Consider the following 22670-nt stretch of genomic DNA (forward strand, 5'->3'; position numbering starts at 1 on the left):
AATCCACATTTCATTTTGGAAATAAAAATATGTTTAAACTAGCTTATCGCTACTGTGGAGGGTTTTTAGGGGACTAAGATGTGGAGTTCTTCAGATCAGGAAGCAGCAAATGGCAAACCAGATGGGAGAAGTGTGTAAAGTTGTGTGTAGTGTGTAAAGTTGTGTGTAGTGTGTAAAGTTGTGTGTAGTGTGTAAAGTGTGTAAAGTTGTGTGTAGTGTGTAAAGTGTGTAAAGTTGTGTGTAGTGTGTAAAGTTGTGTGTAGTGTGTAAAGTGTGTAAAGATGTGTGTAGTGTGTAAAGTGTGTAAAGACGGGGACAAAGCAGTATGAATTCCAAAATCTTGCTTTTTCAGGGCGAGACTCACAACTTTTTGATATCCCCTCGTAGCTGCGTTTGCAAAACCATGGTAAATAATCGCTTAGTTTGGTTTTTGGAAACCAACAATCTGATTACTGATATACAATATGGTTTCCGTAAAAACTGAAGCACAACTGATCACTTGGTTCGTTTGGCATCATTTGTTAACAATTCTTTCATTAAAAAACAACATGCAGTATCAGTCTTTTTTGATCATGAAAAAGCATATGATACTACTTGGAAGCATGGTATTTTAAAAGACTTACATTCTTTCGGGTTGAGAGGTCGCTTGCCTCAATTTATATCTAATTTAAATGACAGACAGTTTCAAGTGCTCGTGGGATCAACCCTCTCAGACTACTTTCATCAAGATCAGGGTGCTCCACAAGGCAGTATTTTGTCTGTGACTTTATTTAGTATTAAAATCAATAGTCTTTAGTAGATGGATCACTAGTTGTGGATGATTTTAATGTTTCTTGTAGAGAAACTTGAAAACGGGTTTAAATTTTCTATAACAAACACAAACTGCTTGCATTTCTGCTTAAAGTATAAACCGCATAAAGGTCCAGAATTATTTTTAAACGGCACCCCGATCAAAGTAGTAAAGGAGGCAAAGTTCTTGGGTCTTATTTTCGACTCACATCTAACTTTTCTACCCCACATTAAATCCCTTAAGGCTAAATGCCTAAAGGCACTAGATCTGCTGAAAGTTGTTTCCAATTCTAAGTTTGGAGAAGACCAAGCTCCACTTGTACAGATCTCGCATCCGTTCGAAACGTGATTACGGCTCCATCGTTTATGGTTGAGCTTGTAAATGCAAAGTCAAAATACTTGATTCTATCCACCATCAAGGTCTGAGACTTTGTCTTGGGTCATTTGGAACTTCTCGGATTGACAGTCTTTACGTCTAGGCCGATGAGCCATCTCTTACTCAACGACATATAAAACTCTCCTTACAGGATGTAACAAAACTATATTCTAATGAGGTCAGTCCTGCATTTAACTGTTTTTATTTCTCTTTATGAATATCTATACAATAAAAAGTCCTCTCTTGTTCCGCCTCTGGGACTTAAAGTGAAACTTTTTCTTTCTGCTGGTGGCATTGAGCTAGCCAGATATGTTTCATGACACTTATCTGGAGATCAACAGCTTCGCCGACACTGACTAAACTGGTCCTTCATCAGTGCCAATTCATTAGAGTCACTCCATTTAATTTAATCCCTTTGAACTGTTTTAAGCTTATCTGGCCTATGCAGCAAATGTTGTTTTTAGGAAAGAACGGAAGAACTTCACTGAATGGTGTTCAAGATTAGCGGCAAACTTTAATATGTGATTGGATTTACTTCAAATAAAACTTTCAGATGCAAGAAAGCTTTGAAACTATCAAACTAAACTATATTTTGAGAATTAGGTAAATCGCAAAAATATCGTGACGCAAAAACGTCTGTTTGTCGCCACTCGCAAAAATATCACGACGCAAATATTTCGTGATTTACAGTATCTCCTTCCCGTCTACTTTCGTCTCCACCTTGGCAGTTAGTTAGACCCGAAGTTGACCTAACACTGACGAGGTTTAAAAATTCAGAACCAAATGAATTACAATATAAACAAGAATATAATCAATTAAAAAGTAACTATAATACATACAAATCTTTATTTACAGATGGGTCCAAGGACGGTGGCGCAGTAGCTTGTGCCACTGTCATTGGATCCAGAACAATATCTTTCAGATTATCGGATAATAGTTCTATTTTCACTGCTGAAGCAAACGCTATATTAACGGGTCTTAAATATATTGAAAGACATCCTAGACATAAACAGTATATTATCTATTCTGATTCTCTTTCTTGCCTCCAGGCAATTAAAAACCTGTCATGTAAACATCCACTTTTAAAATAAATAATTGAATTGTATACTGATCTTGCTAATGGCCAATACGATATCGTCTTTTGTTGGTTACCCAGCCGTGTGGTCATTTCTGATAACACAATGGCTGATCTTGCTGCCAAGGCAGCACTCAACAAATCTGTTACAGCGCTTCTTATTCCATAGTCTGATTATAAAGCTACAATTAGATCGCATATCCGTGATTTGATGCAAAGGAAGTGGGACACCCAAGTGGGTGTAAATAAATTACATGCAGTAAAACCTTATATTGGTTATACCCACTTGGGTTGTCAGTCCAGATTTGAGGTAATTTTGCGGCGATGTCGCATTGGCCGTACGAGATATACTTATGAATACCTTTTGACAGGTGAGGATCCTCCGTTCCAAAGAATCACAGTCAAGCATTTTGTTTGACTGTGTTGAGTATTCCATCACAAGGAATGCCCAATAACCAATATTTTAATTCACGAACTATGAAGGATCTCTTTAACAATATTAGTCCTCATTTAATTATTGCATTTTTAAAGGAATTAGATTAACTGAATTGTAAATATATATAAATTTTATAATTGGAAGATTAAATTAGTAACTTAAATCGTTAGTGGCTGTATTCACAAAGTTGGTTGAAGTACTGTAAAATAATTGTCTTCCTGAGAGGGTACTTAAGTCCCAAAACATTTGAAGTAAATTTCAGTTTTCCAGGTTTTTAATAGTAGAATAAGTGTTCTTTTACTTTATGGCTAGATTTGTCTAAATTGCTAACAGCTGAAGAAATGATGTAAATCCCACTAGGGTCAATGCAGGAAGCAAATGTACTGTAAGTCCCCATGGTCCTTAGTATGGTAATCTACTTTCATTTGTTGGCAACCTATAGCTCATCTTTATATTGTACTGTCCTCTACAGATACATTGTTTTAGGTATATTCACTAGTTTTACCTTCCAACCTGTGATATTCTAGTTAGTTTTACTGCCCTTCGTTGACAGGGTTTTACAATGTATGTGCTTATTCATTTGTATTTTATAATTAATCGTTCTCGTCACTACTACTACTACTACTACTACTACTACTACTACTACTACTACTACTACTACTACTACTACTACTGATGCCCTTACTACAACTACTTCTACTCGTTTCCTCTTTATACTGACAGTCGCATTGAAAGTGTCGGTTGTGAATAAGGATATTGTTGAACAACTCAAACTTTTATCTTACATCTTACGGAAAACATGTATTGTTGCCTCATTATATGTGAGTAGTATATCCCTCAAAAGATAACAGATTGTGTCGCGATACAATTTCAAAGAGCTCCGCGAAGAGATACTATAGGACTATCTTGTATATATATATACTCGTTGACTTGGTTGACACATGTCATCGGTTCCCAATTGCGCAGATCAATGCTCCTGTTGTTGATCACTGCATTGTCTGGTTCAGACTCGATTATTTATAGACCGCCGCCATATGGCTGGAATATTGCTGAGTGCGGCGTAAAACTAAACTCACTCTCTTGTTAAACTAAGAACATAGTCGGTTTGTTAATTACCAAAACAAACCCTGGCATATTTGCCTCGCGGTTGTGTTTGGTTGGAATATTGCTGAGTGCGGCGTAAAACTAAACTCACTCACTCACTCACTCACTCACTATATTTTAAAAAATGCATATTAACTTTCAGGAAAATGAAAGCAGAACATGACTGTACAAAATATCGTGATGCAGTGCAGGATATAGGTTAAAGGAGAAAGTTCAAGCAAAACCCACCAAAATAATTTCCTGAAAATATTTTTGGACGAATTCATCATCAGGTTTCAGTGTTTAACCTCGTCCCTAGATGCAGTCCGACATTCTGGTTTGTTGGAGACAGCTGAGCACGCACGCCTCATCAAGACCATCTGGGCGTTTCTTCTCGAGAGGTAGGTTTTCCCAATTTTCCGACTACGAATATAGTTGATACTACTACTGAAACGTTGATCTCTATGTAAACTTCCTCTTAACCATTGGTCTTTATGTAGGCATAATATTTTACTATGGCGCATTTTTTATCAAAATAGACGCGTGCAGATCCGGATTATTATAACCATGCACATAGCACATACTGGAGTTCTCGCACCCCGTGAAGGTCCCGGGGTAGAACAGGCCTACTGGAACCCATGCTTGCCATAAAAGGCGACTCTCATTGTCGTAAGGGGCGACTAACGGGATCGGGTGGTCAGGCTCGCTGACTTGGTTGACACATGTCATCGTATTCCAGTTCCGTAAACAGATGCTTATGTTATTGATCACCGGATCGTTTTTTCGGGACTTGATTATGTACGGACTACAGCCATACAGCTTGAACATTGCTTAATGCGGCGTTAAACAAGAAACCAAACAATCAATCAGATCATGCCGATATTAAGTCAAAATGGACACCTCTGGAAATCCACTCGTTTAACGCTGTTATAATGAGGTGTACATCAGACGGCATTACCCTCGAGAGAAACATATGTTGACACTTCATTTGAACAGTTTGAAATAACAATCAAACAAGTTTGTTTGATCAACAGTTTTTACTTTAAAATCTTACAGATGCTCATATACTCGGCTTATATGAGCGGATTTCACTGGTCAGCTTTTTACTGTATCATTTATTAACTGATTCAGCAGAAAATAGATTTGGCCCGTAGTTTCTTTTTTTTTTGTCTACTGGTCCGAATGGTCTGTCGGAAGGGTTAGCTTCTATCACTGCTGTAATGTAAACATTTTCTTGAAAAATTACGTTTATTACCTTTTATGTAAAAGTTTTCTTCCGTCACCAGTGCAATTTGTTTAAGAAGGACACAAGAACATGAATGTTAGTTAATAATTAGCAACCTATACAGCGTCGTACAGTCTGCTCTGTCGTACAGAGATCTCTGTCAAACGGAAACCTGGAAATAGTGGAAATCTTAAAACTAGACTCTGCCGATAGAAAAGTGTGGCGGTCTGGTCCGGGACTAATATTACAGTAACGTCATTGAACGTTACAGTACTACACTGAATAAGCGCAAAAAACCCACCCCACGTTTTACCAATGAGCGAGATGCATTATGAATCATTTTACGACCTCATTAAACAGGGGCAGTCTGTGATTCCTTAGTTAGGGTATGCTGTCTGAATCTCGACATGAAGTACAGAAAGTTTAAAATAAAAATTCATTTGTAAATACCATTTCCTTATGAAACAAAGAATTGGAATTCAATTTAACCAGAGCTGTTTGTGCTGTCTATTTTCACATTCACACGAGAAAATTCGGATGGGCTGAAAAGTAGGTCATTGTCTGACTAGGTTGATGAGACTTATGTTTCGGTATGGAGCGAGCTAAATCTGGGCTTAATGTGGATCAGATCTGTTGCTTCTTATATCTTCGTAGAATGTAGATATTTGTGTTGATAAAAAAGCCGGTTTGCATGTCAAGCATGTATTACATTATTATTAGACATTGAAAGGGTCTGTGGGACTGTAAGACCCTCGTAAATTCCGTGTTTTCTCACGCGCAGCCTGTACAGTCTCGTACACCATTTCAAAACACCGCATGCCAAATTAAAAACCCTAAAGATCTATTTATTTAGCTTATCCTTTAAGACCAACTTTCAATCTTTGGCAGAATAGGACGCAAAACGTTTCGCCATGATTTTTTTCCGGTAACGGTCATAAAGGGAGATAACTCATGTTCAAATATTGTCATTCACACAAACAACTAAAAACTTATGGCGACAATTTTATTACTCTGCTTTCACTCATAACAATATACTCAACTCTAAAATTTCGAAGCCCTGAAAATCCGCCATTTTGTTTTGATTTCGACACGTGTGTGTGACCTTTGCGTGACCTAATCTGTTTGGAGTTTTGAAAGCCCCTTTGTAGATGAATTTCCTTCCTGCCCAGATGTGTGTCCTTGGAGTTGACCTCTGTGGTCAGTGACAGTAATATCTGCTGCTTTTGCTTGATCACATGATCACACAAATGTGTGATCAAATTAATACCCGACTTCATTTCTAGGTGTGGGAAGTGAGGAACCATGACTCCACCAAGCCAGTATTCGTGGTCCATTCGCAAATCATGTTTTCAATTCTGGATTATCTATTCAATTCTTTTATGAGAGGCATTAATTTCCGACTGGAGAGTTCACACAGCAAAATCCTTTATTGAATCTTATAGAATCAATATAACAATGTTAGTATTAGGGATAATTAGCTGCTGTGCATTAGGTCAAAAGCTGTGAAATATCAGAGTGCATTTTGTTAAATCAAAGGGCGAGTATCACTAGGTTGTTTAAAATAGATTTTTTATCACTCGTTATTCGGTACATGGGACAACATTAAAGTTCTGAGTATATATTTTCCATATTTGTGACCAATAAACGACTGTTACCGTCAGAAAACCCATGCCTTAATGGAGTGCATGAATGGGTGGCTGTCTATGCACTTCTGCTACTAAAAGCAGAAATCGTTGTCTCATCGAGCCTGACAGTAATGAACAAATATGTGACAATTGTGATGGGATGGAATAATGTGAAATATTTATGTTTCTTAAACGCACCTCCACCCAGCCATCCAAATTGACCACAATTTTGAGAATTTAATACTGTGATGTTTATCGCAGTGACTTGAATTTTACAGATATGTTCGAGAAGGTTATATTAGGTGCGGGTCTGGGGTTTATGTGTGTAGCTTCAGGTGTGTAGCTTCCTGGCTGGCTGGTTAAAGTTGACCTGAAATTGAATTATTGTAGTTTCAGTATCAGACTTTACCCATGCACATGAAATGTCTGTAGATAACTGTGAACGTGATGGCGGACAGCCTGCAGTGAATGTTGTCAGCTTCCGTGAGAGAATTGTCTGACAGGAAGTGGAGCACTTGAGGGCTGGTGGTCACTGAAGATCTTAATTAGGGTGAAGAGTCAAATGGTTGTACACGTAGCTGGACAGTGATCAAATGGTTTAGTATTTGTCATATATGTTGTAATTGTATTACTGAATAAGAAAACAAACTTACATTTCTTCTCCTGTACAACTTTCCAGTATTTTTGCTCAAAATGTTAAAATTGAACTTTCATTGCTCTCAAACTATAAAATTAACATAAAACAAACATTATATTTCTATTTCCTTGAATACACACACACACACACACACACACACACACACACACACACACACACACACACACACACACACACACACACACACACACACACACACACATATATATATATATATATATATATATATACACACTATAACTTATTTGACGTCACGTGATACGTATGTTGTTAACTCATTTTTGGTGGCTATGATTTTCACAGATGTTTGAACTCAATGACTGACAGAATATAGAGGCCTCTTGTAGCAGAATTCCAGAAATAACACCAGATCTGGGCTTCACCCATGTACGGAATCGAACCCTTGTCTTTGCTGCTTTGGAAGTGAATAAAATCAAATTCAAAAGTTTATTCTAATACATACAATTCTATACATCATTCAGTTTGTTTGACAAAGATAAAACTCGAACTCGATTAGGTCATACAAAGGTCACCCATGTGACGTCATAAACACAGTGGATTTTCCGTTACCCCACTCCGCCTCTCCCACAGCAACATACCCTTAAACTATCTCATTATGTTTCCTGATTGAGCTGTCTTGTACACGCACAGATGAATAGCGTTTTTGGGATTACGAAACGAACGTGGTGCTGTTAATTCCACGTTCAGCACCTGCCAACGATCATGCCGTCAACCACTGTTGGATTTAACATCGAGTGGATACATTGACTGCAGTTTTAATTTTCCTCTTTTCCATTACATTTATGAATAGTATTCCTTTATATAAATATATAGTCGTAGCTCAACCTCTGGTACGTTCACCACTACTATAGTGTATGGGAAATGTTGTCAGAAGTACATCGTAATATTTTGTGACAACTGCATTCTTAGTTTGCGTATTTATATGTGTCTTTGAGTTTGTTAAATTATTCCACAATGTACTGACAGTTTCGATGATCGGGGAATGTACTGACAGTTTCGATGATCGGAGAATGTTCCCTGGAAGGAGTAAAATCTTCAGCATATCCGTTTCTAAACATGTCACTACCAGTCACATATCAGTGTCTATTCTTATGCAGGGCAGATTACTAAATGGCAATTATACCCATGGGGTTTAGAACTGTATTTATGGATTGTACGGGCATAAATGACAACTTCAAAAGAAAACAGATATTTCGCTTTCTTAAAAGGGAAAAAGCGTCCATCTATTGCTTACAAGACGTACATCTTATCAAGGGAAAGAAGCAATTGAAAAAACATCAATTTTTCTTTAACAATAATTTTGAATTTAATGTTAAAAGGAGTATTTTGAACATACTGGTAATTACAAAGCATTAGATTAGGAAACAGATAAGCATTGTCATTCACTTATAAATATTTATGGTCCAATTGTTCTCAAACCACATTTTTCTGAAGAACTTGCTAAAGTTATGGAGGAATCTGAAGCAGATTATTTCATTCTCTGTGGGGATTGGAACTTAATCTTAAATCCCTTACTCAATCAGTACAACTATATAAATGTAAACAACCCCAAAGCTAGAGAGTGAATACCGGACTGAATTGAATATTATGATTTGAAAGATCCGTGGAGGTTATGTAACGCTGAAGAAAGAAGATATACATGGCGCCAGCCACCCCCTCACTCACTCTAAATTAATTAATATTCAATTAAATGGAATTCAAAAAGGAAAAAGTTTCTGGAAACTTAACAATTCTCTTTAAAGTGACATTTATGTAACATTAGTTAAAACACAACAACAGAAACATTAGAACAATGTAAAACACTGCGTATACAATTTCAGATCAACTATAATGGGAAATATCGCTCTGCAAAACAATTATGTTAAGAACTACTAAATGCTCTGAAGAGTATGAAAAATGAAAAAAAATCCCCGGAGCTAACGGATTCACTGCTGATATTTTCAAATTCTTTTGCCGCGACATCAGTAAAATCAATTAGCTATATGGTTACAGAAATGACTCTCGGTCAGTTATCAAGTATCAAGGTCTACCTAGAGAATATAAACCTAAAATCGCAATTATGAATACTCTCACCCTTTTTCGATAGGTTCTCGGGATTCAAACTTAATATCGATAAGAAAAAAACTGATTTGGATTGGCTAAAACGACGTAGTAGACAGAAAATATACAAAATTTCAAAGCGGTTTGGACGGAATCCTTTAAACTGCTAGGTAATCACTTCGATGTATCTTCAGAAAATATAATAACTGATAATTATCATGACAAATTTAAAGACAAAGATAACTTAATGAGATTATGGAAGTGTAGAACTTTAACACCTGTGGGAAGAAATACTATAATAACATCCCTTTTGATACCAAAACTTAGTCATCTTTTTGCATCGGTACCAACGCCAGCAAATGCAATTATTAATAACTTTCAGGCACAATGATTCCAATTTATATGGAATGATAAACAAGACAAGGTTAAAGGGATAGAAATATTTGCAGTATTCCAGTATTAAAGTTTCCAGTATAATAGATTATATATATGTTCAAAAACATTCTTGAGTCAAAGACTTTTAACTTTCCAAAATAGTTATGTTACTTCACTCTATGAGTGAAATGTCATACCCAGTAGCAGTGTATATTAAAGATTATGTGTTATCAAAAATTAGTAATATTTTTTTTGATAGACATGCTTCTTGCGTGGAGTGTGTACCTTGGTAAAGTTGGGAAAACCCGATCAGATATTTATTCACAGTATATATGACACATGATAACGTAAAAATAAACAATAATAACAAATTCTTTAGGAAATGGTATGAAGCGGGAATAAAGTTGATAAAGTACTACAGATAGTACTCATGTACGGCGGCCCCAGTACAGATAGTACTCATGTACGGCGGCCCCAGTACAGATAGTACTCATGTACGGCGGCCCCACTACAGATAGTACTCATGTACGGCGGCCCCAGTACAGATAGTACTCATGTACGGCGGCCCCAGTACAGATAGTACTCATGTACGGCGGCCCCAGTACAGATAGTACTCATGTACGGCGGCCCCAGTACAGATAGTACTCATGTACGGCGGCCCCAGTACAGATAGTACTCATGTACGGCGGCCCCACTACAGATAGTACTCATGTACGGCGGCCCCACTACAGATAGTACTCATGTACGGCGGCCCCACTACAGATAGTACTCATGTACGGCGGCCCCAGTACAGATAGTACTCATGTACGGCGGCCCCAGTACAGATAGTACTCATGTACGGCGGCCCCAGTACACTTGTTTTGGCATTGGAAACATGTCAAGTTATGGACTGATATTCAACATTGGATAAACAATGTCGCAGAAACTAGAATTTCTTTCAAGAAATAAGTGTTATTTTGGGATTTCCTGCTAAAAACAATGACCCTTTTTAATGATATAACTCTGACGATAAAAGAGCATTTTAAATCATACTTCATACAAAGACAATTGAGTCTTGAAGTTGTCCAACAAGAGTTGACAAACCACTATAATATGACTAAAGCAATATCATGTTCAACTTGTGTTAAGTTTACTATTTTTGGGTCCAGTTGTCACAGACCAGGAATCGCCAAAGGTGTCAATATCCCAGCAACATCACGATAGGGGACACAAGGAATTGCCTTCATGCATGTAGGGAATCAAACTCGAGTCTTCAAGTGAGTGAGTTAGTGAGTTTAGTTTTACCCCACACTCAGCAATATTCCAGCTATATGGTGGCGGTCTGTTGATAATCGAGTCTGGACCAGACAATCCAGTGATCAACATCATGAGTATCTATCTGCGCAATGGGGAACCGATGACATGTGTCAACCAAGTCAGCTAGCCTGACCACCCGATCCCGTTAGTCGCCTCTTACGACAAGCATAGTCGCCTTTAATGGCAAGCATGGGTTGCTGAAGGCATATTCTATCCCGGGACCTTCCTTCACGGGCCCGTGAAGAACCAAAGCTGTCACCACTAGACTACTTCAGCCCCAAACTCCCACTAGAAGACTGAAAATTGTGTTGTTTACAGTTTTGCATACTTGACTCTTTGCACGTAGATGGGTTTTTTTTTAAAATGCTGAACATTTCTTCAGGAAATGTGTATTATTTATGCGATAATCACACAGCTGTGAGGTTTCATGTTCCTTGTCAGGAGAAAACAAAAAACCTTGAAATAACAATGTTGACCACACAAGCTGTGTACTGATTCTGCAAGACATCACAGTCAGATGTGACAAGACATTACAGTCAGATGTGACAAGACATCACAGTCAGATGTGACAAGACATCATAGTCAGATGTGACAAGGCATCATAGTCAGATGTGATACCGTTGTATTTACATACACTATATACTAAGTGGGAAAAAAGTGAATTGCTGTCGTTAAAACATTAAATTATTTTTAAGCATATGTATCCCATGAATTGTAGACACGACTGGATCTTGTAGGCAGGCTATCTGAGGTCTTGTAACCTGACGTTCAGGATATGTGTGTGTGTGTGTGTGTGTGTGTGAGAGAGAGAGAGAGAAAGAGAGAGATAGAGAGAGAGAGAGAGAGAGAGAGAGAGAGAGAGAGAGAGAGAGAGAGAGAGAGAGAGAGAGAGAGCGCTTTTATGTATGTTGTGCGTGCGTTTGTGTGTGTGTTTAGGAGTACTTGTGTTTGCGTGCGTTTGTATTTCTGTGTGTATGTGTGTTTGTAGTTTGTGTATGTGTTTTTAGTGTTACGGTTAAAAATAAATAAACAATGTGAGAAATCAACCTTGATCAAGCTAAACAGAACAAATACAAGTTTAAAATATTGTATTATTTAGCAAAGAGAGCAAGTTATAGGAAATCACAATTCAATTTCACAATATCGATTTCAAGTGGGACACAAGTCTAAGGCAATCGATCACAATATATACAGCAAAGTCTTAGTGCGAGAGAAAAAGTTATGCAGAATGTAACACAGCGAGAGGTCTAGCAGCAGTTAATGATCAGGTGTTGACGGATGCAGATGATATATCCTCCACTTAAACTCTGTATGTCCCATCCCAACACGACAACCAGCCTTATAATTATCACTTAATTAATAACAAAATATACAGAAAATACACACTCGTAACATTAGTTTGTGTATGAGTGTGTATGTGTGTGTGTGTGTGTGTGTGTGTGTGTGTGTATGTGTGTGTGTTTGTATGAGAGAGGGTGTGTTTGTATGTGTGCGTTTGTGCAAGTTTTCATACTAACATTTATATAGCGCAGATATCCAGCAGTAATTTCCCGAAGGTTCAAGCACTCACGGCCATCGCCAACACCGTAGAGAGATCTAGAATAAAGTCCCGGAAGTAAAAATAGAAACTCAAGGGCAGATAATTTCCGGAAAACTTGCTGTCAAAAATCCTAAAACTGTTGACTATCTATTATACGAAATGGGACCCATCATAATTAGTATTCAAAACACTAAACGTTGTGACCCAATAATAATTATCATATAATTAATAACAAAATATACAGAAAATACATACTCGTAACATTAATTTGTGTATGAGTGTGTGTGTGTGTGTGTGTGTGTGTGTCTCTGTGTGTGTGTGTGTGTGTGTGTGTGTGTGTGTGTCTGTGTGTGTTTATGGGAGAGGGTGTGTTTGTATATGTGCGTTTGTGTAAGTTTTCACACTAACATTTATATAGCGCAGATACCCACCTGAGTTGCTAAAAGTGATTTGTTTTTCCCTCGATCATTGCATGTCAACCTCAACGGTACGTCGTATTATCATTCTCAACTCCTTGGGGATCATACTCTTGCTGCCATTAGGCACACCGAATCAGTGTATCGTTCCCATCCATTCACAGCTGGGTGGACTGGGACTCATAACCACAGTACTTTGTCCAGGTCCACTGCACGTTGCTGTACCCGCAACTAGGTGCTATGACTAAACTCAATGAGACTTTGTCAACTCCGGGCTGATATTACCTTACATGTTCAATACGCAATGTCTTTTGCTTAAATATTACTCTCGTAGCTGAGTGTCCCTCTGCTTTTCAAGAACATGGGTAACGTGAACACTAAGCAAGTGATATTTGTGTTCTTTACTGACACCCTACGACAAATGTATCTTTGATACTGTATAGGGTGGTTCACGGTTATTCATTTCCTTCCAGGACAACCATGCAGGTGTTGCTGATTCTGTGGGCTGCATCTTTAGCTGCTTCTGCTGAAGGTAAAACACCAAAAGAGTTTCGAATTCACATAATACAGGCTGTCAGTTTATGCCACATAACACGCAATAACATCTCAACGTAGTGTGCCGTATTACAAGCAACGGTTAGATGATCAGGCAATTAATACATGTTGAATAATTAGCAGCATCCAGATTGCTTACTCGTCACAATGAAGAAAGCATGCCCTTTTCTGGTCATTTCAGGCGACCAGTGCAAGGACAACCAGCATTGTTCCCAGTGTGACAGAAGTGGATATTGCCTCACAGACTGTGACACTGGGTATTTTGATCGGAAATGTAGGTCGGTCTGCAGCAAGACATGCAGAAACCACTCATGTCGGTTGTCAGCCTCTGGCATAGGTGATTGTACTGACGGTTGTGTGCCAGGTTATCAGGGACCTGGGTGCAACATACCCTGTGCCAGTCCATATGGTAACTGTACGCCATGTCCAGGTGGTTGTGATGGAGGATATTGTCAGCTGGGCTCATCCTGTGTGTCTGGATGTGTAGACTCCTACTATGGGACTGGCTGTAAGTCATGTTCCAGTCGATGTAAGTCGTGCAACAGGACCACAGGATCGTGTAGAGATTGTCACCCTGGCTACTTTGGTCCAAACTGTGTGTATTCGTGTGATCACTGCCTGGGATCATGTGAACATGGATGTACAGAGGGATGTCTTCCTGGATTTTATGGCGTGTTCTGTGACACGACGTGCAGTGACAATTGTGGACCAGACCCCAACATCTCTACTGCAAAGCCTCTACTGACGCCAAACACTGGAGTTCTTGACTGTCACAGGTACAGTGGAGATTGTATCCATGGGTGTGACGAGGGATGGCATGGCCGACAGTGCTCTTTTCCGTGCAGTCCGAAGTGTAGCAATCTACGATGTAGCTCCACAGGTGACTGTGTCGATGGGTGTGTATCTGGATATTTCGACAGGGACTGTAAACCTTGCCCTGCCAACTGCCTCCATCACAAGTGTCAGTCAGACAACGGGTCGTGTACAGATGGGTGTGTAAATGGATTCTATGGTGACCTCTGTCATCTCACGTGTGAAGTCTGCTTCGATGGTGTCTGTGATCAGAAGACTGGCACGTGCACCAATGGCTGTCAGCTGACTGGTGGAAGATGTGACTCAACCTGCTCATCCAACTGTTCCATAGAGGAATGCCTGAGACTGGAACACTGTAACCATGGTAATTACAGCAAGTAATTATTCTTCAGTTCAGTGTAATGCCTAAGTATAGTGTAGAAAACACGAATCTGAGTATGTTCTTATGTTTTACAGAAGCCTTACGCCGTATACAAATAGCTACCCTGTCGACGTCCATACTGCTTGTGGTGGTTGGTGCTGTTCTGGTGGCCTGGATGTGTTGCCGTGGACCTGTGGGGATGATAAAGATGCCAAGGTGAATAGATATAACAGATGATCTGCTGATACCCGTTTAGTATCGGCTCTGAAACCGACAGTGATGCATGGGGTTGACAGAGCCGGAACGAGTACAGTTGCATCATGCATACCTGCAGCCAACAGCTACTGATAGTATAGTTTCCGGATTATGCAGAAACTGTATGTATTCATGACACTATAATTGCTGGTGACGTAGCTACTACCCTGCATATTTTTGACAACTTAGTTTCATTAGCATAATTTTATTAATGACGCTATAGTTGATGGTGAGGTGGCACAGACACTCGTAACAGTAAGTCAGTCTGTACTCACGGTCTACTTTTCTTCTTCAGAAAAAGTTCCCGGGAGGGAGAGCTGGACTATCCGCAGGAGATGGAGATGGACACACTGGGCACTGGTCAGACGTCAGACAAGATATACCATGAAATTAACGTGAAGGACATGGGTCCAGAGATAGTGTTTCTGTAGGACCGTGTACAGCATGACATAGATGTGAAGGACTTGGAACCAGGGATAGTGTTTCTGTAGGACTGTGTACAGTATGATATAGATGTGAAGGACTTGGAACCAGGGATAGTGTTTCTGTAGGACTGTGTACAGTATGACATAGATGTGAAGGACTTGGAACCAGAGATAGTGTTTCTGTGGGACCGTGTACAGTATGACATAGATGTGAATAACTTGGAACTAGGGATAGTGTTTCTGTAGGACCGTGTACAGCATGATATAGAGGTGAAGGACTTGGAACCAGAGATAGTGTTTCTGTAGGACCGTGTACAGTATGATATAGATCTGAAAGACTTGGAACCAGGGATAGTGTTTCTGTAGGACCGTGTACAGTATGATATAGAGGTGAAGGACTTGGAACCAGAGATAGTGTTTCCGTAGGACCGTGTACGGTATGATATAGATGTGAAGGACTTGGAACCAGGGATAGTGTTTCTGTAGGACCATGTACAGTATGATATTAAGGTGAAGGACTTGGAACCAGGAACCAGTGATAGTGTTTCTGTAGGACCGTGTACAGTATGATATAGAGGTGAAGGACTTGGATTCAGAGGTAGTGTTTCTGTAGGACCGTGTACAGTATGATATAGAGGTGAAGGACTTGGAACCAGAGATAGTGTTTCTGTAGGACCGTGTACTGTATGATATAGATGTGAATAACTTGGAACCAGGGATAGTGTTTCTGTAGGACCGCGTACAGTATGATATAGAGGTGACGGACTTGGATTCAGAGATAGTGTTTCTGTAGGACCGTGTACAGTATGATATGGAGGTGAAGGACTTGGAACCAGGAACCAGGGATAGTGTTTCTGTAGGACCGTGTACAGTATGATGTAGATGTGAAGGACTTGGAACCAGAGATAGTGTTTCCGTAGGACCGTGTACTGTATGATATAGATGTGAATAACTTGAAACCAGGGATAGTGTTTCTGTAGGACTGTGTACAGTATGATATTGAGGTGAAGGACTTGGATTCAGAGATGGTGTTTCTGTAGGACCGTGTACAGTATGATATTGAGGTGAATGACTTGGAACCAGGGATAGTGTTTCTGTAGGACCGTGTACAGTATGATATAGAGGTGAAGGACTTGGATTCAGAGATAGTGTTTCTGTAGGACCGTGTACAGTATGATATAGATGTGAAGGACTTGGGACCAGGGATAGTGTTTCTGTAGGACCGTGTACAGTATGATATAGATGTGAAGGACTTGGATTCAGAGATAGTTTTTCTGTAGGACCGTGTACAGTATGATATAGATGTGAAGGACTTGGAACCAGGGATAGTGTTTCTGTAGGACCGTGTACAGTATGATATAGAGGTGAAGGACTTGAATTCAGAGATAGTGTTTCTGTAGGACCGTGTACAGTATGATATAGAGGTGAAGGACTTGGATTCAGAGATAGTGTTTCTGTAGGACGGTGTACAGTATGATATAGAGGTGAAGGACTTGGGACAAGAGATAATGTTTCTGCAGGCAGTCTATGCAATCCTTGCTTTGGTTCTTAATACAACTGAACTTAATACATGCTGGAGTAAGTTTGGTTGGCTCATTGGCTCATGTCTGCTGAATGATATTCATCAACTTCCTTTATCTACACACCATTATATAAATGTACTTAGATGAGTTGCACCCTTTACAGTATCAGGATCCTGGTACCTTTTGTTCGAATCCCAGTCAGTTCCGTCAGATAATGTTTTTATTGATGTCACACCCGTGTTTGTGGATTCGTTCCGATCAAATAATATACACAGGTGAATGAAAGTCAACTGATCGCTTCCCACCTTGTAAATAGAACAACCTTTAGAAGAGTCCAGTGACATTATACCACCCATAGCTGGAATACTGATCAGTGCGGCAGAAAACAACAAACCATTATGTCCCCGCTTTAGTTAGTGAACTCAAGATTTCGGACCTGTACCTTATTTGCCATATCTCAAAACATTAGATACATATAATAATTCATAATAATAACAATAAACATTAGGCAATATAATTTAGAAAAAAGACTTTGTTTATTTTGATTTTCGGTGTTTTCGGTTTGAACATCTGTGATCTCGACCTAACATTGATTGTCACATAGATAATGTTAAACCAGCTGTGTATGAGTGAGTGAGTTTAACTTTACGCCACCTTCAGCAACATTTCAGCAACATCACTGCGGAGGACTCCGAAAATGGGCGTCACACATTGTACCAATATAGGGAATCGAATCGATCTTCGGCGTGGCGTGCAAACGCTTTATTCACTAAGCTACCCCACAGCTCTCCCTTATGGGTATTGTACTGGCACTATCGAGAATACACACATGATACACTACAATGGATGGCAGGGAAAACCTTTGTGTTTTTGTTCCATCAGATTTTGTCCATGGATCCTTTTTGCAGATCACATTGTAAATTGAAATGAACGTGACAGATTATTTAAGTCTGTTTCAGTATTTTAACACAGCTGTCAAATGTTGAACGAACTCGTGCAAAACAAGTTTCATTCACAGATGTTGGGTGGATATGGCCGTTTCCAAAGTCATAGTCAGGGTATGGAAGCAGGCCTTCAGCTCCCAGATTCCCGTCCTTTAACGGCACCGGGAAACCACGGAGGCGCAGAAGCACATGGGAATTTCTGCCTCTTCTATACCAGGGTTCCGTCTTACAAAGTGATGATCGTATCTCCCATATTTTAACATTTACATAGCCCTACAGCTAAAGGCGCTTTGTGTCTGTGGTCATATGTCCCAACGTGGTATTAGAACCTGTGATGATCGTAGCGCTGCAGCGATCCTGAGCCAGTTTTAAGTAAAGGAACCCAGATTAATGTGAATTTTTTCCTGGTTATAAGGAACCTGTGCCGGCGGTGTCTAATAGACACCGGGTGGTCAGACCCTATCATTTCATTACTTTGGGTCTTGAAAGATATCAGAGTTTGGCTTTTCTGCCTCGATTGTTTGCAAACCTTGTACGTGTATAAGCCTACCAAAAAAGCTTTCCCGCTGTGTAGAAAAAAGCACCAACATTAATCATAGAAATAACCTATACATATTACCTCGATAATGAAACAGTAAAAAAATCACTAAAATTGGAGAAAGAAAGCCCGCAACTTCAATTTAGCGCATGCGCACATGGAAGAGGATGTTTCGACTGCTTGTTGCCATTTTACAGTTTGAATAAAAGTTGCATTCTATTCAAAGTATCGTCATGTTTGTCTGCATACCTGATTAGTTTACTATCCATTCGTATGAAATGATTGACACTGGATATTTTGACATGTTCAATACATTTTCAACTCGATACGACGCGCGATTGCTCGGAAATTTGACAGCAGCACGGATGACAATATGCATGCGGAGTAGAGGTTAAAGTTCACTGACGTTAACATGTTGCAGTTTCGCAGTTTTTCGTTGCCGCATTTACTCTTTCACGAGCGAGGTAATATGTTTATTGTGCTTTTTTCCACGATTAATGTGGGCTTATCTGCGTTTTTCTGCTCAGTGGGGAAGCTTTCTTTGGAAGACCTTTTGCTCAGGTAGGCCACGGGTCATATAGACATCAGTCAGAACATCAACACGTAATGACAATCAGTTAATGAGTGAGTGAGTTTAGTTTAACGCCGCACTCAGCAGTACTCTAGCTATATGGCGGCAGTCTGTAAATATTCGAGCCTGGAAAATATACAGTGATCAACAGCATGAGCACCCATCTGCACAGTTGGGAACCGGTGCCCTAGGTCAACCAAGTCAGCGAACCTGATCACCCGATTCCGTTAGTCACCTCTGACGACATGCAGAGAGTTTTATGGAAAACATGGGTTGCCTATCTTACCTCGGACCTTCACAGGTCACAATCAGTTTGTATTTTTATGACCAAGAGATAAAATACTTAGATAATTAAATGTGTGCGTTAGTAACTAGCTACATGTTTAGCGGTTGTACATGGAACCTAGTGTTTGTTGGTTACCCTGCACTCAGCGGCTTGTTTATGTAAGGTATCTGTCTGTTGTTCAACGCTGCACACCGAGGTCTGTGCATGTGAAGTGTTTATTTGTTTGTTTGTTTGTTAGCGTTGCACACAGCAATATCCAAGTCTGTGCAGCTACCGAAACGTTCAATACCTTGCTTTCAGAACCAAATAGGTGAGGATAGATATCTGTCTTGGGATCGGGTATGCAGATATTGCTCTCTGTGGGAGTGCAGGGGAAAGGGTCAAATGTGCATATCATGTGCACAACAGCACATAAGGGAAAGGTATGTGAATGGGACAGCCTTTGATTTAAGAAAAGTTACACATTTTCATTACTGCAGGAGACAGACAGACAGACAGACAGACAGACAGACAGACAGACTGTCTTGAAGTACGTCTGTATGTATGAGTACTGACATGTTGCTCATACGGGGAGCTGTGAATTCATAGGTCACAGTGACCAGCATAGATATGAGAAACCGTTATTGATAGTCGAACTTTTGTTGTCGTGTTTATATCACCTGGCTGACTTGTGCATTGCTTGAACAGGTGTAAAGTAGAGGACAGAGGTAAAGTCAAGGTCAAAGTCCCTATCACGGAGTCCCTATCACGGAGAACGTTCTGGGATTAACGTGTTTGGATTTGTGTTTGGATGTGAGGAAGGCTACCTGCATTCGACTAATGATTTGACACAAAGCCAGGTAATTCTTTCTGATCTAACAGATGTGCTAGTGCAAATCCCGCGTGTCTATCTAAAATGTGTAATACTATATATATTTATTCCTCAAGAGTGAATGACATTGTTGGGGGTTGTATATAATAGACATTATCAGCAGTGGGTAGGAGTGCTTCTCTGTCGTAAATGACATAAATTAACACTTACTACCGGCTGTATGTTAGTCGCAAGTGACACACATTAACACTTATTACAGGCTGTATGTTAGTCGTAAGTGACACACATTAACACTTACTACCGGCTGTATGTTGGTCGTAAGTGTCACACATTAACACTTACTACAGGCTGTATGTTAGTCGTAAGTGACACACATTAACACTTACTACAGGCTGTATGTTGGTCGTAAGTGGAACACATTAACACTTATTACAGCCTGTATGTTAGTCGTAAGTGACACACATTAACACTTACTACCGGCTGTATGTTGGTCATAAGTGACACACATTAACACTTACTACCGGCTGTATGTTAGTCGCAAGTGACACACATCAACAATTACTACCGGCTGTATGTTAGTCGCAAGTGTCACACATTAACACTTACTACAGGCTGTATGTTAGTCGTAAGTGACACACATTAACACTTACTACAGGCTGTATGTTGGTCGTAAGTGGAACACATTAACACTTATTACAGCCTGTATGTTGGTCATAAGTGACACACATTAACACTTACTACCGGCTGTATGTTGGTCATAAGTGACACACATTAACACTTACTACCGGCTGTATGTTAGTCGCAAGTGTCACACATTAACACTTACTACAGGCTGTATGTTAGTCGTAAGTGACACACATTAACACTTACTACAGGCTGTATGTTGGTCGTAAGTGGAACACATTAACACTCATTACAGCCTGTATGTTAGTCGTAAGTGACACACATCAACACTTACTACCGGCTGTATGTTAGTCGTAAGTGACACACATTAACACTTACTACCGGCTGTATGTTAGTCGCAAGTGTCACACATTAACACTTACTACCGGCTGTATGTTAGTCGTAAGTGACACACATCAACACTTACTACCGGCTGTATGTTAGTCGCAAGTGACACACATTAACACTTACTACCGGCTGTATGTTAGTCGTAAGTGACACACATTAACACTTACTACCGGCTGTATGTTAGTCGCAAGTGACACACATCAACAATTACTACCGGCTGTATGTTAGTCGTAAGTGTCACACATTAACACTTACCACCGGCTGTATGTTGGTCGCACGTGTCACACATTAACACTTACTACCGGCTGTATGTTAGTCGTAAGTGACACATTAACACTTACTACCGGCTGTATGTTGGTCGTAAGTGTCACACATTAACACTTATTACAGGCTGTATGTTAGTCGCAAGTGTCACACATTAACACTTACTACCGGCTGTATGTTGGTCGTAAGTGACACACATCAACACTTATTACAGGCTGTATGTTAGTCGCAAGTGACACACATTAACACTTACTACAGGCTGTATGTTGGTCGTAAGTGTCACACATTAACACTTACTACCGGCTGTATGTTGGTCATAAGTGACACACATTAACACTTACTACCGGCTGTATGTTAGTCGTAAGTGACACACATTAACACTTACTACCGGCTGTATGTTAGTCGCAAGTGTCACACATTAACACTTACTACCGGCTGTATGTTAGTCGTAAGTGACACACATCAACACTTACTACCGGCTGTATGTTAGTCGCAAGTGACACACATTAGCACTTACTGCCGGCTGTATGTTAGTCGTAAGTGACACACATTAACACTTACTACAGGCTGTATGTTAGTCGCAAGTGACACACATCAACACTTACTACCGGCTGTATGTTAGTCGTAAGTGTCACACATTAACACTTACCACCGGCTGTATGTTGGTCGCACGTGTCACACATAACACTTACTACCGGCTGTATGTTAGTCGTAAGTGACACATTAACACTTACTACCGGCTGTATGTTGGTCGTAAGTGTCACACATTAACACTTATTACAGGCTGTATCTTAGTCGTAAGTGACACACATTAACACTTACTACCGGCTGTATGTTGGTCGTAAGTGACACACATCAACACTTATTACAGGCTGTATGTTAGTCGTAAGTGACACACATAAACACTTACTACAGGCTGTATGTTGGTCGTAAGTGTCACACATTAACACTTACTACCGGCTGTATGTTAGTCGCAAGTGACACACATTAACACTTACTACCGGCTGTATGTTGGTCGTAAGTGTCACACATTAACACTTACTACCGGCTGTATGTTGGTCGCAAGTGTCACACATTAACACTTACTACAGGCTGTATGTTAGTCGTAAGTGACACACATTAACACTTACTACCGGCTGTATGTTAGTCGCAAGTGTCACACATTAACACTTACTACCGGCTGTATGTTAGTCGTAAGTGTCACACATTAACACTTACCACCGGCTGTATGTTGGTCGCACGTGTCACACATTAACACTTACTACCGGCTGTATGTTAGTCGTAAGTGACACATTAACACTTACTACCGGCTGTATGTTGGTCGTAAGTGTCACACATTAACACTTATTACAGGCTGT

General features: G+C 39.8%; 1 protein-coding gene across 1 annotated transcript; it reads left to right on the forward strand.

Moving 5' to 3' along the window:
* Positions 1–4086: 4086 nt before the first annotated feature.
* LOC137260166 (scavenger receptor class F member 1-like) lies at positions 4087–17415 on the forward strand. Its single transcript, XM_067797860.1, has 5 exons — positions 4087–4160; positions 13429–13487; positions 13692–14687; positions 14780–14900; positions 15235–17415. Exons 2-5 carry the CDS (start codon positions 13436–13438, stop codon positions 15368–15370), a joined length of 1305 nt encoding a protein of 434 aa, XP_067653961.1. The 5' UTR covers positions 4087–4160; positions 13429–13435; the 3' UTR covers positions 15371–17415.
* The last annotated feature ends 5255 nt before the right edge of the window (positions 17416–22670 follow it).

Source organism: Haliotis asinina, chromosome 13 (genome assembly GCF_037392515.1).
Source record: "Haliotis asinina isolate JCU_RB_2024 chromosome 13, JCU_Hal_asi_v2, whole genome shotgun sequence".
NCBI classification, from domain to species: domain Eukaryota; kingdom Metazoa; phylum Mollusca; class Gastropoda; order Lepetellida; family Haliotidae; genus Haliotis; species Haliotis asinina.